The 14,308-nt window shown below is 45.4% G+C and overlaps 1 protein-coding gene and 1 long non-coding RNA gene across 4 annotated transcripts in view; one reads left to right on the forward strand and one right to left on the reverse strand.

Moving 5' to 3' along the window:
• LOC135899560 (toll-like receptor 2) overlaps positions 1–7,527 on the forward strand; it is a 14,662-nt gene extending 7,135 nt beyond the window's left edge. The window contains exons 4-5 of the mRNA XM_065428860.1: positions 1,429–1,577; positions 7,301–7,527. Of these exons, the coding sequence (XP_065284932.1) occupies positions 1,429–1,577; positions 7,301–7,458 (307 nt within the window). The 3' untranslated portion in view covers positions 7,459–7,527. The remainder of the gene's footprint in view (positions 1–1,428; positions 1,578–7,300) is intronic.
• LOC135899562 (uncharacterized) overlaps positions 1,376–14,308 on the reverse strand; it is a 54,012-nt gene continuing 41,079 nt past the window's right edge. For all 3 annotated transcript variants that reach the window (XR_011514082.1, XR_010563644.2, XR_010563643.2), the window contains one exon: positions 1,376–1,480. This is a non-coding gene — a long non-coding RNA (uncharacterized lncRNA). The remainder of the gene's footprint in view (positions 1,481–14,308) is intronic.

Consider the following 14,308-nt stretch of genomic DNA (forward strand, 5'->3'; position numbering starts at 1 on the left):
ATTCACCGATCGTCTTGAGACACACTTTTCACGGCTCCGAATTTGACAGGGAACCGACGTGCTAGGACGTAGCAGCGCATGCGCTCAACGCAACGCACACGGCCATGGACAGAACTTGGCTGGCCGCATCGGGCTGAGCAAACGTTGACACATGCGCGCGTCTGTTATCGTTAAATATGCCGCGCTATATTCGTAGCCTCCCTACCGGATGGTGTCAGCATATTTCAGTTGCACACTAAAAGTGAGCGCCTCCTGGCCAGCGCTGGTTTCCCAATAGGAACGCACCGGTCGGCGCGTGGGAAAACGTTGGAGTGCTTTGAATGCAGACACCGACGTGTGAGGCGGGAGCGAGTTATGCGTGTAATGAAGATAACTATTGCGAGAACCTAAGTTTCGAGATTTTCGCGGATGGCCCAAAACTCGTCAAAGTCTGGTGCCGCGAACTATTCGCACTTGCGATATACGTGCTGTTCTTCCTGCGATTTTTCACCAAGTGGTCCGAAAGTCGCGAAAATTTGGTCCCGCATACAACAGAACTGAGCCGCCTTATTTTTACTGGCATGATCTTCATTATTACTAAGTAGGGCATTTAATGCGGATACCCTGTGCCCTAGCTACCTAATCTGGTGGCAAAGCGTCTGCGGGGTTGCTTTATTAAATTCTTCGTACGCGTTTTTTATAGTGAAGTCTCCATTACTCATCTCTGCGACAACCTACGGAGCGTGGCTAGTTTTAACTGCAGCGTATAGTATGCATATAACAATATTACGAATGTTTCTGTCGAGAGAGAAGGTATCTGCTGCACAGTAATAGGTTTCCTCTCTAGAAAACATTGAACGCGGTCCCAATGGGACAACACGTAAGAATGGTTTAGCGAAATCACAGGAGGTGACTCCTGCGCGCGTGCCCGTAATTACTAAGGATAAACAAGATACAGATACAAGACGAAATCCTTATGTCCGCGTAGCTGTGAAACTTTACATGGTCCCACAACGAGAAATTTGTCTAAAAAGACACACGAGTAATGAAACGAACATTATGAAGTGACTAACACTGCACCTGACTAGAATTTACGCCATCATTACGTAGACTGACCGGTAGACTGATATGTATGTATGAAGGCAACAATAACGTTTCACTGTATCTTAAGGTATTCTTTAGCGTTCGGTCGGCGGCAAAAAGATGGTTATGCAAGAGGGCATGATTTGAAACAACGGTTAAATTTTTTTCTTTCTCGATTTCTTTCTCGCACAAACTGCGTCATCCGGGTCTGTGATGCCTCTGACGTTCCTTACTGGTATCCTCAAGGGGCACACGTTCATGGCGACCACAGCTAGCGTGTACGCCCATTGCTGAAGAATGCGTTTACTCGCAGTTTGTTTCCCACACGCGGTGCCATATGCTGACGCAGTCCTGTCGGTCTTTCAGGGACAGTTCTCTGATGTCTTTGCCAGAGGACTTCGGCGCTGACTTTCCCGTCCTGAAACAAGTGAATCTCCGTCAGAATCTCATAAGCAGCTTCAGTGAGCAGAGCCTGGCGCCGCTAAAGAATAGCAACGCGACTGTTGTGCTGTCCGGTGAGTGGTTAGTTTTCACCATATGTCTTGATGTCCGTGCAGCAGTGTTTCTTTGCACTCGCTGCCAGTCACATAGCCAGGCACACTTAATGGTGATAAGCGAGACGAATAGGGGGATCCGTGGGCCAAAGTTTTTTGTTAGTCGCAACCATACGAAGTGACCCGCAATGAAGCCAGAGAAAGCATATGGAAAGTTAATTGTTAGGTTTAATTAAAATGATTATAAAATCAAGCAAAGGGACATGACAGAGGAGGACCAGACAACTTGCTGCAGCTGGGGACCGAACCCACATTCTCCTCGTTGCGCGTGCGGTGCTTTACCATCATCCCTCCAATGGCGATAATGTGATACGAATATTGCTATCACACTACCACACAAGCAGTGGCGTAGCCAGAAATTTTGTTCGGGGGGGGGCTACGCCACTGGCCCAACATATATATATATATATATATATATATATATATATATATATATATATATATATATATATATATATATATATATATATATATATATATATATATAGCTCGGGTGCTCCTATTTAAGTACATGTAGAAGAGGAATTAGTTTTTCCCTGCAACCACATCACCAAATTTGAGGAGGTTAGTTGCATTTAAAAGAAAAAGTTTACTTCTAGTGACTACTAGTTTAGAATTTTTCATTTAGGTGGTCACTTATTTATTCAAATTTGGCCAAAACTGAAAATTTTCAGAAAACGAAACTATCAAGTTTAAAACTCCGGGACTCAACAATGAAAAATGATATCACAATTCTGTGAATTGCATCTAATAGTACATCTACAGCGGACAAAATAGATATGCTACACATGAATCTCAAAAAAATTTAGTGTTGCGGAAATAACGGCTTTTGCAGAACCCTTGTACACAACGTAACCAATTCACGTAAGATACAAATTGACACAGCAAACTTGTCCGCTTTGACTGTTAAAATAAATGCCGTTTACAGAACCACGATATCTGTTCTTCATGCATAGCTATTAGTTTGTAAACGTCGTGCTTCTATTTTTTCAAGCTTTCGAATTTTTCAAAATATTTTAAACAAAATCCAGGCCCTAAATCGAAGTTCTGTTTCCAAGAGACACTAGGATTTAACTTTCTCTCTCAAATGCAACTAATTTCAATAAAAGCGATTAGCAGGATTATCTCAGAAAAGCGTTTCTGTGTTTACAAGTATTTGAAGAGGCCGCGTCGGATTTGGCCCGAGCTAAAGCTTCCTCTTAAACAATTTATCGAGGGATCAAATACATGAATAATAACTGCATTGTCATTGCCAAAGATGCTGCAAACGAATTCTTGAAAGCTACGCACTGTAAATACAAGTAATATATCTATTTTTTCATAAAATATTATACTCGTATGTGCCAAAAATTGTGCCCGACATAACTGAGATCAATGCTTCCATGCTTTTTGTCTATTTATTAAGTAAAGAAAATATCACACGAACTTTAGAACTATATCAGTTCGAAACCAGGAAAGCAGTGCATGCCGCTGATATGAAAAATTAAAGCAATGAACTGAACAAGTTGAGGACAAATATGTTAATGAAACTTTGTCATTCAAGAACCGTGCTTACATTCTTGTATATATGCAATGGCCAGTGAAAAATCTCAATGACGCTGTCGTTTGTTCCAATGTATTACGCAGGAGTAGCTGTCCCTTGTCGTGTATCGTGAGTAATTGCACCGAAGTTATAGTCACGACAGAGAGCACGTATAAAAAGCAGGAGTTCTGCAAGATATATGAGGGCAAGTCAAATGAATGAGCCAACAACGGGGTACTTTATTTAAAAGTAGTCTTCATGAGAATTTAGACATTTGTCCTATTGACTAACGAGTCGCGTGATTCCCGTCTTATAAAACTCCTTGGGTTGCTGCTTCAAAAAGTCTGTATCTGGTTCCCTTTAGCTGATTTTTCGGTTGCCCCAAAATGTAGAAGTCACAAGGTGACAGGTCTGAGCTGTATGGCGGATGTTGCAGCGTTTCCCACTTGAACTTCGTCAGTTTTGTATTAACCACACAAGCGACGTGGGGACAGGCATTGTCGTGGAACAAGATGACCCCATTCGTCAATTTTCCACTTTGTTCGTTCTTGATTGCGACACGCTGCCGCTCTGGCGTTTTACAATATCGGGAACAATTGATAGCCTCTCAAGATTTAGCAAATTCTATCAGTAATGGACCCGGTCGATCGAAAAAAAAAGTTAACAACACTTTTCCAGCGCAAATGATGGCCTTTACGTTCTTTGGGCGTGGTAAATTCGAATGTTTCCACTGTAAGCTTTGCCGTCGAGTTTCAGGTTCGTAGTAGTGGCACCAAGGTTCGTCCCCGATCACAGTTGCAAACAAGAAGTCGTCATCCTCATTGTGATAACCGATCAGATGAATCAAGGCAGCGCGAAACTTCTCCGTCTTCTCGCAATGGGTCAAAATCTTGGGGATCCATTGCGCACCAAAGAGCCGATAACCGAGAAGCTCATGAATTATGGCGTGAACCGAACCGTGACTGATGTTCAGAGGGTCTGCCAGTTCATCGATGCTTATCTTCAGTTCTTGTTTCAGCAGCTCATGAACCTTTGAAATTGGGGGGGAGGGGGGGGGGTGATTGCACGATGGTTTTGGCCCGGTCTTGGAATGCCTTTGCAACGTCCTTTGAACCGTTTGCTCCAACGCTTCGCAGTGGTCAATGAAATGAAGTGTTCAATGTACACGGCAGTCATATGGTGATTAATTTCTGTGTTGGAAACACCTTCAGCTGTCAAAAATTTCGCGACACCGAGCTGTTAAACTTTTGAAGTGTCCATTATGTGATGCAACCATATTCAACCCAGTGTGTGAGAGCATTAACGAACATTTATCTTCACACCTGCTTGTCACTTTTGTAAAAGAGACATGCCGTTCTCCTACGCGCATGCCTCGCAGATAATGAACCGAACCATTATTGCGCGGTTAGGGTAGGCTCACTTTAATTTGACTCGCCCTCGTTTATTAGAAATGCAAAGATACAATGGGATATACAAATGTGAAAATACGGCTTGATAAAGGAGAAAAAAGTATCACTGGAAACAAAGTTCACTGCATGTATACACAAAACCTCGCAACAAGATATTTAAGTATACGTATAAGTCTCCAATGAGTCTATGTATGTAAGAAGAAGTAACTGTATATAATGCATCAAACAAGGCAAATAAACATGTTGCACAATCATCGATTCACAGGATCCTAGATTCCGCCCCCATTCCATCCACTCCCCCCGATGTATTGCGCGCGACGGAAGGCGGCGCGCTTGCTCCCCGCTTTTCTCCTTTACGCACACAAGACTGAGCCACCATCGTCGGCTCAACCATTCCACCTCCCCTCATACGCTTTCACTCGCACATACAGCATGCAGCGCGTGGTCACGATGTTATCACCCTTGGACTTTATACGAAACATGAGGGCGGCGGCGACGGCAGGAATGCGCCTGGAGTGTCCATATAATTACTTTCGCAATAATACAATAAACGTATCCGGCAACTGAAGCGTCCCGTCGCCCATTACTTTCCGCAAAAGAATTATCAAAATCGAACTTTCACCATGCGACAATTCGCTGCGCCGCAACAATGTATTTTCTTTTCTGTGAGGCGGAGGCACCGAAATGGAAAAAAAAAACGCATAGGAAAGTATGTTGGCCAGAATCGAATGCCTACTTCGAGCACCTAATGGGGCTACGGAAGGAATACCGAAGAAAACATGAGACGTACGCTTCGTCCAGTGAGAACCATACGCATACTGCTCAGTATCCTACAGCGGCAAAACAAGACTTTCCGGAAAGGTTCCGCTCAAGGAATGCGGTGCAATCCTTCGAGTCCCTACAGTAATGGCGGCGAGCGACCATTTTTTTCTCGTCTGCTAGCCAGAAAGCGTCCAAAACTCTGTCAGGTCAAAATCCACTCGGCCAGAGCAAACCGAACGCGCGCCGAAGTGCACCGCACGGTGGTCGCGGGCCATACGAGAAAAACGTATGCGCTCTGGCTGGCTCTGGCAGCCCGCGGGTAGGGTAGCGAGAACAAAAAAAATTGAAGAGGCTCAATGTGTCCTCGCGAATAAAATTCAAAGTAGAAAAAATAAATAAGAACGTAGTTACTTTGGCTGGCTTTAGTGTCTTGACATGGATGTTCTGGCGTAGGTTAAAAAAATGTTGATATTTTTTTTTATGTGACATGACGGCACAAATGAACCACCCCAACGCTTCGGCTCATTGGACCTCGCTGCCTGCTTTGTCAACTCGTCTGCTAGTGTGTTGATTTGGCTTGTCTCGTTGTATGTTCCGATGTAAGACTTTAGAAAAGTCAATAGACCTTTGGCGTCAAATGTTTATAACAACATTATACCCACAAAATTTCGCAATTGAAAATCTAAAGCACAACTTTGGAAATGTCAATGCACCTTTCACATCAAGAGCTTATGAGATTTATACCCATAAAGTTTCGCAATTGATATCCATGCGCTCCATAGATTCCGTGGCCTCAGTGAGATGCCGCGGCGAGCCCGCTCACCATCAAAGCGCCCTTGAAACTTTGTGCTCGGATGGGACTGCATGGCGTTATGTGACTCCCGGTGTATGGGCGTTGCCACGAAATCCAGCCCGAGTTTGCAATCTTCGCGGTTAAATGTCTTTTCGAGCGTCGAAAAGACATTCTAGACAAAATTCAGGGTGATTTCCGGCGCCGGGGGTCGCTTTGGTCGGCGGTGCATGGACAGCACGAAAAAATTTCGGGGGGGGGGGGCTGAAGCCCCATAAGCCCCCCCCCCCCCTGGCTACGCCCCTGCACACAAGCGCTTTTCCTTGTCCACCTTCCTTGTTTCCGTGTTCTTATCGTGCTAAGTTACTACTTCAAATACCCCCATATACCCCGTACCATAATCCTGTATGACCATATGGGCGTATATGGAAACATACAGATTTTTATACTTGCAGGATCCTATAGAATCATACTCTATTGTGGGATTCAGGGCAACATGGGGCATGCTGAATTTTTCAATAGGGATATTCTACTAATATTGGCGCAGCCTCTTCGTTTGGTCGGTCTGTATGTCTCCTACAAAAACCATTCAGTAAAGAAAAAATAACTGAAAAGCTTAATGTGCAGATCCTCCACACTGGGGTAATCGTTGTTATGCGAAGCATTTCGCAGATAAACAGACATCTGGCATTGTTTTGGGTTCCACAAAGTGTTACCAGATGGCGCAACAAATCCGCGTAGTGACGAGAAGCTGTGACGCGAGCGTGTGTGTGACGTCAAGGGCTAGACGACGGCACGACGACAACGACGATGACGGTGACGAGGATGACTTAACTGATTTATTGCACTCCTGCGATGAAACATTACAACCTGTTCTGTCTCAACCTGGGCCGATCGATGCCGAATGCGGTGCGGTATCACATACAGCTTCAACAATTCGATGCCGGTGAAAATTCGATGCCGATGCCGATGAAAATTCCATCCCGTTATCGGTTAGCGGTTCAAATCACATTATCGGACAGGTATGCGTTTTATTCAGGAGACCCCAAACGAGGAGAAACGGGAACCGCTAAGTGCCTGGTGAGAGGTAAAGAATTTAAATATCTTGCATCCGACGGAGTTAGTACATGCGACTTTTTGGTTGCGAGCGAGGGGTCCCAACCACGGCGATTTCACCGAATATTTTCATTACTTTCTGCAGGAAATCCGGTACACTGCGACTGCAAGATGTCGTTCCTTCTCGCCTACCCGGACTCGTGGACGTACCCGGAATGCGGCTCACCCGAAGCACTCAGCGGGGTTCCCCTCAGGGAGCTCACCCCGGAGAAGCTCGGTTGCACTGAGCAGAAAGAACCCTGAGAAATTCAGCTGACTCGAACACCCACTTCACACCACAGATGACAATGATAAAGAAGGTTTCAAACGGTACACCTTTGTTCGTCTCTTTGGAAAGCGCTCCCCGACAACAGAAAACTGGAATTCATTCATTCATTCGGCTGTTCAGCCAGTTCCAGAATGGCTACGTATACGTGCAATCTTATGTATACAACTGCAGACTCGGTACGATATCTTTTGCCGCCCACGATGGTATTTTCCTTGACTTGGCACCGGAGCAGTCTGTTATAGCAAATCACCGTTCTACGCCCATCACATGACCTCACTTACCCCCCTTCCTTCTTCGTTATAATTACGCTCGCAATGATCGCACTACCAAGAAAGTCATCCTATGCTACAATTCAATGCAGCCCGAAGTGGAAATTAATAACAACATCGCGGTGGGATAATCATCTAATGAGTTCAAGAGAATGTGCAAATAAGAAAGAAAAAAAGAAACGAGAATGTATTCTCAAATGGGGAAGACACAAACACGTCTTTGTCTTCGTCTCCGTCACAATATAGGTGTTGGTGGCCGCTGTTACAGGTCTTTCGCGTGCGAGCTTTCACGGCGTAGTGTTCCCTGAAGGGCCGGCAGTAATCACGAAGGAAGTTTGACTGCTGATTGCGTTTCTTCTAGGCACGGAGCTCACCAAAACATGGTGACACACCCTCGCTAACAATGTATGAGACGCTCAAGTGGAACAACTGCCGTCCAAGCATGCCAGGCTAACCTCACTCTCTGTAGCATCATGGACCACCACGCATCACTAACACCTGCATGCCTGTGGCCCCAAACGTTCTCCGAAGCCGCCGAAAAGACGACTACATCGAGGAGTATGGCTCCGTTCATTCTGCCAGAATGTGTGCTGCCAGATAAGGCTGTCTCCCGGAATAACCTAGTGTCTATGAATAGATTTTTTACGAACTGTGCAAATTATAGCTAAAACGCGTGCACGGAGTTTGTATTTTCCGGCACGGACTTCATTAGTGATAACTTATGAGTAATGTGTCTACAGTCAAACGTTTGAGTGTCATTCGTGGTAACTTCTCTCGCGTTCATACCGTTTCTTGATGGTCCGCGCACAAATAGCTTATTTCCGACAATGAATTCTGAAATGATGCCCTTTGTTTTAGTGGAAAGCACCAATAATGCCTTTCCCTTTTGCTGCATCTTTAATCTATGACATCGCGGATGGCGGCTAACCGGATCCTCACTGGTTCACCTGCCTACGTTTCCTTATGGTTGCATAATCAATTAAATTAAAATGTTTTACGTCTCAGAGCTGCAACTGGCCTTTGAGAAACGCTGCATACAGTATAGTGCAGAACTCCAGATTAATTTCGAACATCTGGTCTTTAACGCGCACCAGCATAGAGTAAACGGTTGCTGTTGTTCTTTTCATTTTTTTTTTCATTCCGTCCCCACCGAAATCCTGCCGCTGCGGGTGACCTCACGCGATCGAGGCGATCTCACTCAATCGAGCCCATGACCTCCCGATCAGCAGCAGAACATCATAGCCACTGAACAACCGCGTCGGTCTGTGGCCTATTGAGGGATGTATGGCGATCACTAATCACAGCGGGCTGAGGTTTCAGTGGTTCCAGCTAGCAAAGAAAGAAAGAAAAAAAGAAAGAAAGAAAGAAAGAAAGAAAGAAAGAAAGAAAGAAAGAAAGAAAGAAAGAAAGAAAGAAAGAAAGAAAGAAAGAAAGAAAGAAAGAAAGAAAGAAAGCGTCCACGAACTGCCTTCTTTCCTAAAATATTTTCTATTCATTTTATGCTATCGTCCCCATGATGTCATTCAGCGGCGTATGATCTCACGCGTCGAGTCGACGCAAATCATGATGGCTATCACTGCGATATATTACGGAGTTGAAATATGAAGTATCAGAGCACGCTAGTGGGAAGACTAGCAAACGAACTCAGAAATTGCCGACAAAAGTATGTTGAAACGTTAAACAATTTCATCGTTTTTTTTTTATGTTACTCATGACCAGCAAATTATGCTGCGGGGATGAAGGTCCCGAAGTTGCAGAGTTCGTTATAAACGACATCGTAGCGGAAGGCTCCAGGTAAGTTGCGATCACCCGGGATTCTTTAACATGCACCTAAATACACGGGCGGCCACCCCCATTGGCGACAGTCCCCGCGACCTCGATCGTGTTCAACAGCGTCGTAGCCACTGAAACACCGCGGCGGGTCACCGCCGGCGTTTACAGAAAGAGATACTAAAATCGCGGAGACAGCCGGGAGGACCCCTGGGGAAACAGGAGGCGAGCTTCTGTTCTTTTCTGTTCCCTCTCCAAGATGCAGCGACAAGAGAGGTGAATGCGCTTTCGCGAGGGGGCAGACACGCAATCTTCTTCCACATCCTCCGACAAGTAGAAGGAGGCAGCCGCGCTCGCATCTTGCGGCAGACACTCAACGCCGACGTCGCTCGCGATAGAGGCGATATGCGCATGTGGTTTCCGCCAGGTTCATCGGTCGCAACGACGGTCCCTGCTATGCTGCGCAGGAGACCCATGATGAGATCGTCCACATTCTGTGACACGAGACATTTACTACACTCTGAGGCAAACGAAATAAAATTACTTAAATTATGGGGTTTTGCGTGCCAGAACCACGATCTGATTGTGATGCATGCCGTCAGTGGGTGACTCCAAAACTAATTTTGTTCACCTTGGATTCCTTAACGTCCCCTGAATGTAAGTACACGAGCGTTCTCGCTCCCATTGAAATTGCGTCCTCATCATACCTCCGCGACCTCGAGATCAGCAGGGCAACGCTAACCACCATGGGCTAGCCCGACAGGTGAAAGAGTGAAGGAAGAAACAGCTAATGAAAAGAGCTGAGCGTTTGGTTATTTCAATTAGCGTAGCTTGTTTGTTTCTTTTGAGATGCAATTCATACCGTGAGACAGATATGAATGCGTGCGCACACGGTGGTTCTCAGTCACTCCAAAATCTGTACACATGCAGTATCCTCAAGACGGGCGGTGAAGTTGATTACGCAAAATCTGCAGCATGTGCTGCTGAAAAAAGTGCTTCCTCCGTTCGCTATATATGCTGCGTTACGGCACTGCTGCGGCACGCGAAGTTTCAGCGCTGCTTGCACACAAGGCACGTTTGCCGCGTAAAGTAGAATAAAAGCTGAAGTTACAATGACTAGAATACAAGTGAGGTGTTTCCCTTTGAGGTGGACGACAGTGTACACTGATTATCCCCGTTCATCGCAGCGCTAAACGGAGACGGACTCTTACTTTTGTCGGGCTCATGCGGAAGTCATTTCCGCTAGCTAGCGATTGAAATAGGCTCCACTTTGCGTAACTGTGAAAGAGAACTGAAAAATAAAAATAAATAGAAGATGTAAAGGCAAGGACAATCAATAGAAGGTGACAGAAGAACAGAGAGATGCGACGGAGAGACGTGAAAGAAACACGCCGTCGACAAGCGAACGTACGAGAACAGCGTCACATAGTTCCGTTTACAGGTCACGGAACTCAAGGAATATCACATGGCTCACAAATTTAAAGAATTTGTATCCTCACTTGCTGTTAGTTCGCTGTATGTTCGGCACTGGCCGTATGTCCTATATTTTCGTCACATAGTTCCGTTTACAGGTCACGGAACTCAAGGAATATCACATGGCTCACAAATTTAAAGAATTTGTATCCTCACTTGCTGTTAGTTCGCTGTATGTTCGGCACTGGCCGTATGTCCTATATTTTCGCCTTTCAATGAGAAGATCGTTCTCTATCTCGCACCGCTTCTTCCGTGCCGCCCTCGACTTGAGCGAAGGAGGAGAGAAAATTGGAAGAGTGTAGACTTTAGGCACAATAAGATCAGATACTCACTTCGAGAATTCTGCAATGAAAGGCATAGTAGTAGAAACTACTTTACTGATTAGTGGAAAGAAGAGGCAAGGAAATTGCTGCTGACTGCACTGTAACTGCGAGGCTGCTGACACCTGAATGCCGTCCAGTAGAGGGGAGGGGTATATTTGAATAAAGGACGTGCAGGAAGAAAGAATTACGGAAAAAAATAGGGGCGGTAGGACAGAACTGCATATGGCTATGTCCAAGTGGCGACTCATTCATCATTCCACCGATAGTTCACTTGTTTGTAACTTCACTCTGTGTTTGTTGGACGGCTCCGGGCACCCTCACTTTAATTATTGCTTGCATAGAGCAACCGCTTGCGTCGCATGATCTTCACCTCGCTTTATCAAAGGAGGCCGGCTAGAAAAATTGCGTTCGAATCGATTGCGCAGCGAAAAGTAGGGCCCCACCACTACCACCGCGTCAGTATACGCAGAGCGGAAAATGTAGACGTTCAAAGAGTTTCCGCCAATGACGTCACAGACGTGTGAAATGTCACGCGCCTGCTGACTTGTAGGTGGTTTTCTTTTCTCTTTCTTTTCTCTCTCTTTCTTTAACTTCTTGCATTGTGACGCACGTTGCCAGAGGAGAGTGGAAAAGAAAAAAATGCTTACATCGTATCATTATTATTAAGTAAACGAGAAAAAAAAATGCTTGACAACGCATCGCAACCCCCCGTGACCTTTCCATGGGCTACACGTGGCGCGGTCATGTCGTTTTAGCGTCAACATTGTGAAGACGGCCGCGGCTGACGACCGGATAGAGGCTCGTGCTTCAGTTTCAAAGGGGTCGAATGACCACGGTGAAAGTGATAAACGAGAAGAAAGAGGGCTAACCGAGGGGCCCGATTTTCATTAGTCATATCATAAGAAGCCAACAAACATTGACACCAAGGACAACATAGGGGAAATTACTTGTGCTTAATAAATCAAATGAAGAAATGGTAAATTAATGGAAATTGAAGTGGATGAAAAAACAACTTGCCAATGCTTCCAACTTGCCAACTTCCAACTTGCCACAACTTGGAAAACGGCGCCGCGGTAGCTCAATTGGTAGAGCATCGCACGCGAAATGCGAAGTTTGTGGGTTCGGTTCCCACCTGCGGCAAGTTGTTTTTTCATCCACTTTAATGTCCATTAATTTATCATTTCTTCATTTGATTTATTAAGCCCAAGTAATTTCCCCTATGTTGTCCTTCGTGTCAATGTTTGTTGGCTTCTTATGATATGACTAACGAAAATCGGGCCCCTCTGTTAACCCTCTTTCTTCTCGTTTATTACATAACGAGGGTCTCGAATCTGGCAACACTGATGCCTTCAGGTAGCATGTGTGGGTTGATTGACCGGTTGCCTTCACCTAAAAAGATCACGTTCTCGTGACGCCTGCGGCAGAAACAACGTTCCACGTCCGCCGCCAAGGTCTGTGAGTGGTGGCGCTGGCTAACACTCCCAGGGATCTACTAGGACACATAAATACCCAAGAAAGTGGATGGGAAAACGGCGCCGCGGTAGCTCAATTGGTAGAGCATCGCACGCGAAATGCGAAGTTTGTGGGTTCGGTTCCCACTTGCGGCAAGTTGTTTTTTCATCCACTTTAATTTCCATTAATTTATCATTTCTTCATTTGATTTATTAAGCACAAGTAATTTCCCCTATGTTGTCCTTGGTGGCAATGTTTGTTGGCTTCTTATGATATGACGGTGAAAGTGGACAGTTGTCAGCCTTGAGCTTTGACTCTTGTTCGCAACGCCACTGACTGAACCGTTCCCGGTAACCATGATACCTCGGCAACAGCAAAGCAGACGGAAGAAGTTTGGGCGTTGCTTAGTGGCTATGGTGTTGGGCTGCTGAGCACGAGGTCGCGGGATCGAATCCCGGCCACGGCGGCCGCATTTCGATGGGGGCGAAATGCGAAAACACCCGTGTACTTAGATTTAGGTGCACGTTAAAGAACCCCAGGTGGTCAAAATTTCCGGAGTCCCCCACTACGGCGTGCCTCATAAAGTGGTTTTGGCACGTAAAACCCCAAATATTAAGAAGTTTGGGCCTGTTGGTGGGATACATATAGACTGGGATACATAGCGCAAAAAATGACACAGGGACAAGCAGGAACACAGGACGAGCGCTCGTCCTGTGCTCCTGCTTGTCCCTGTGTCATTTTTTGCGCTATGTATCCCGGTCTTTAAGCAGACGGAGCTGCGACAAAAAAAAAAAAGAATTCACCAGAATGCATGCCATTCACCCTTTTGTCAGATTTGGCAACAATGGGCACGCAACAGTATTTTGTTCAGAACGCCTAGTTTACTTTCTTTTCTTCTTTTTTGCACATGCACTTCCCACACTCGACATCGCCGGAAGAAACAAATGAGTACAGAACAGCGCTCCTCCTTCTGTGCCTTAACTTTTTCTTTCTTTCCTTCCATTAAAGGATTGTTTAGCCAAACACGCAGGAAGACATGAGGCTAAAGCTGCTGAATTTTTAAGATCCTCGTTATAATCCACTCATATGCACACCGCTTCCCCATTTCTAGCTCAGCAATAACTGTAGTCGGGTGTTTAGCTGCGTTCTCCGCAGATGCCTTAAAGTTCTCGTTTGTTATTAACTTTGATTTAATTTGCCAATACAAGACTGATTGCACCGACAACTGCACGTATTAAATTACCATACCATTAAACTTAAATCTCATTCATTAGTGACGAATAGTCAAATAGATGCGCACACCACATCAGCAAATTTCGTATTCTCAACTTGCAAGTGCAACCTATGCAGTGTGTATCTAAAAGATACGTGGCATCCAACAAACAGAATCAACGCTTCGGTAACTACATTTTCATTCCACGAAAACCGTCGAATCTAATGGCAGTGTTTACACATGCAAATGACCGCCTTCGCCCCCAGGCCGGGCAATGTTCTCATTTTACTCCTTTTTTTTTCGAATCTCGAGACATGAAGCAGCA

Source organism: Dermacentor albipictus, chromosome 4 (genome assembly GCF_038994185.2).
Source record: "Dermacentor albipictus isolate Rhodes 1998 colony chromosome 4, USDA_Dalb.pri_finalv2, whole genome shotgun sequence".
NCBI classification, from domain to species: Eukaryota; Metazoa; Arthropoda; class Arachnida; order Ixodida; family Ixodidae; genus Dermacentor; species Dermacentor albipictus.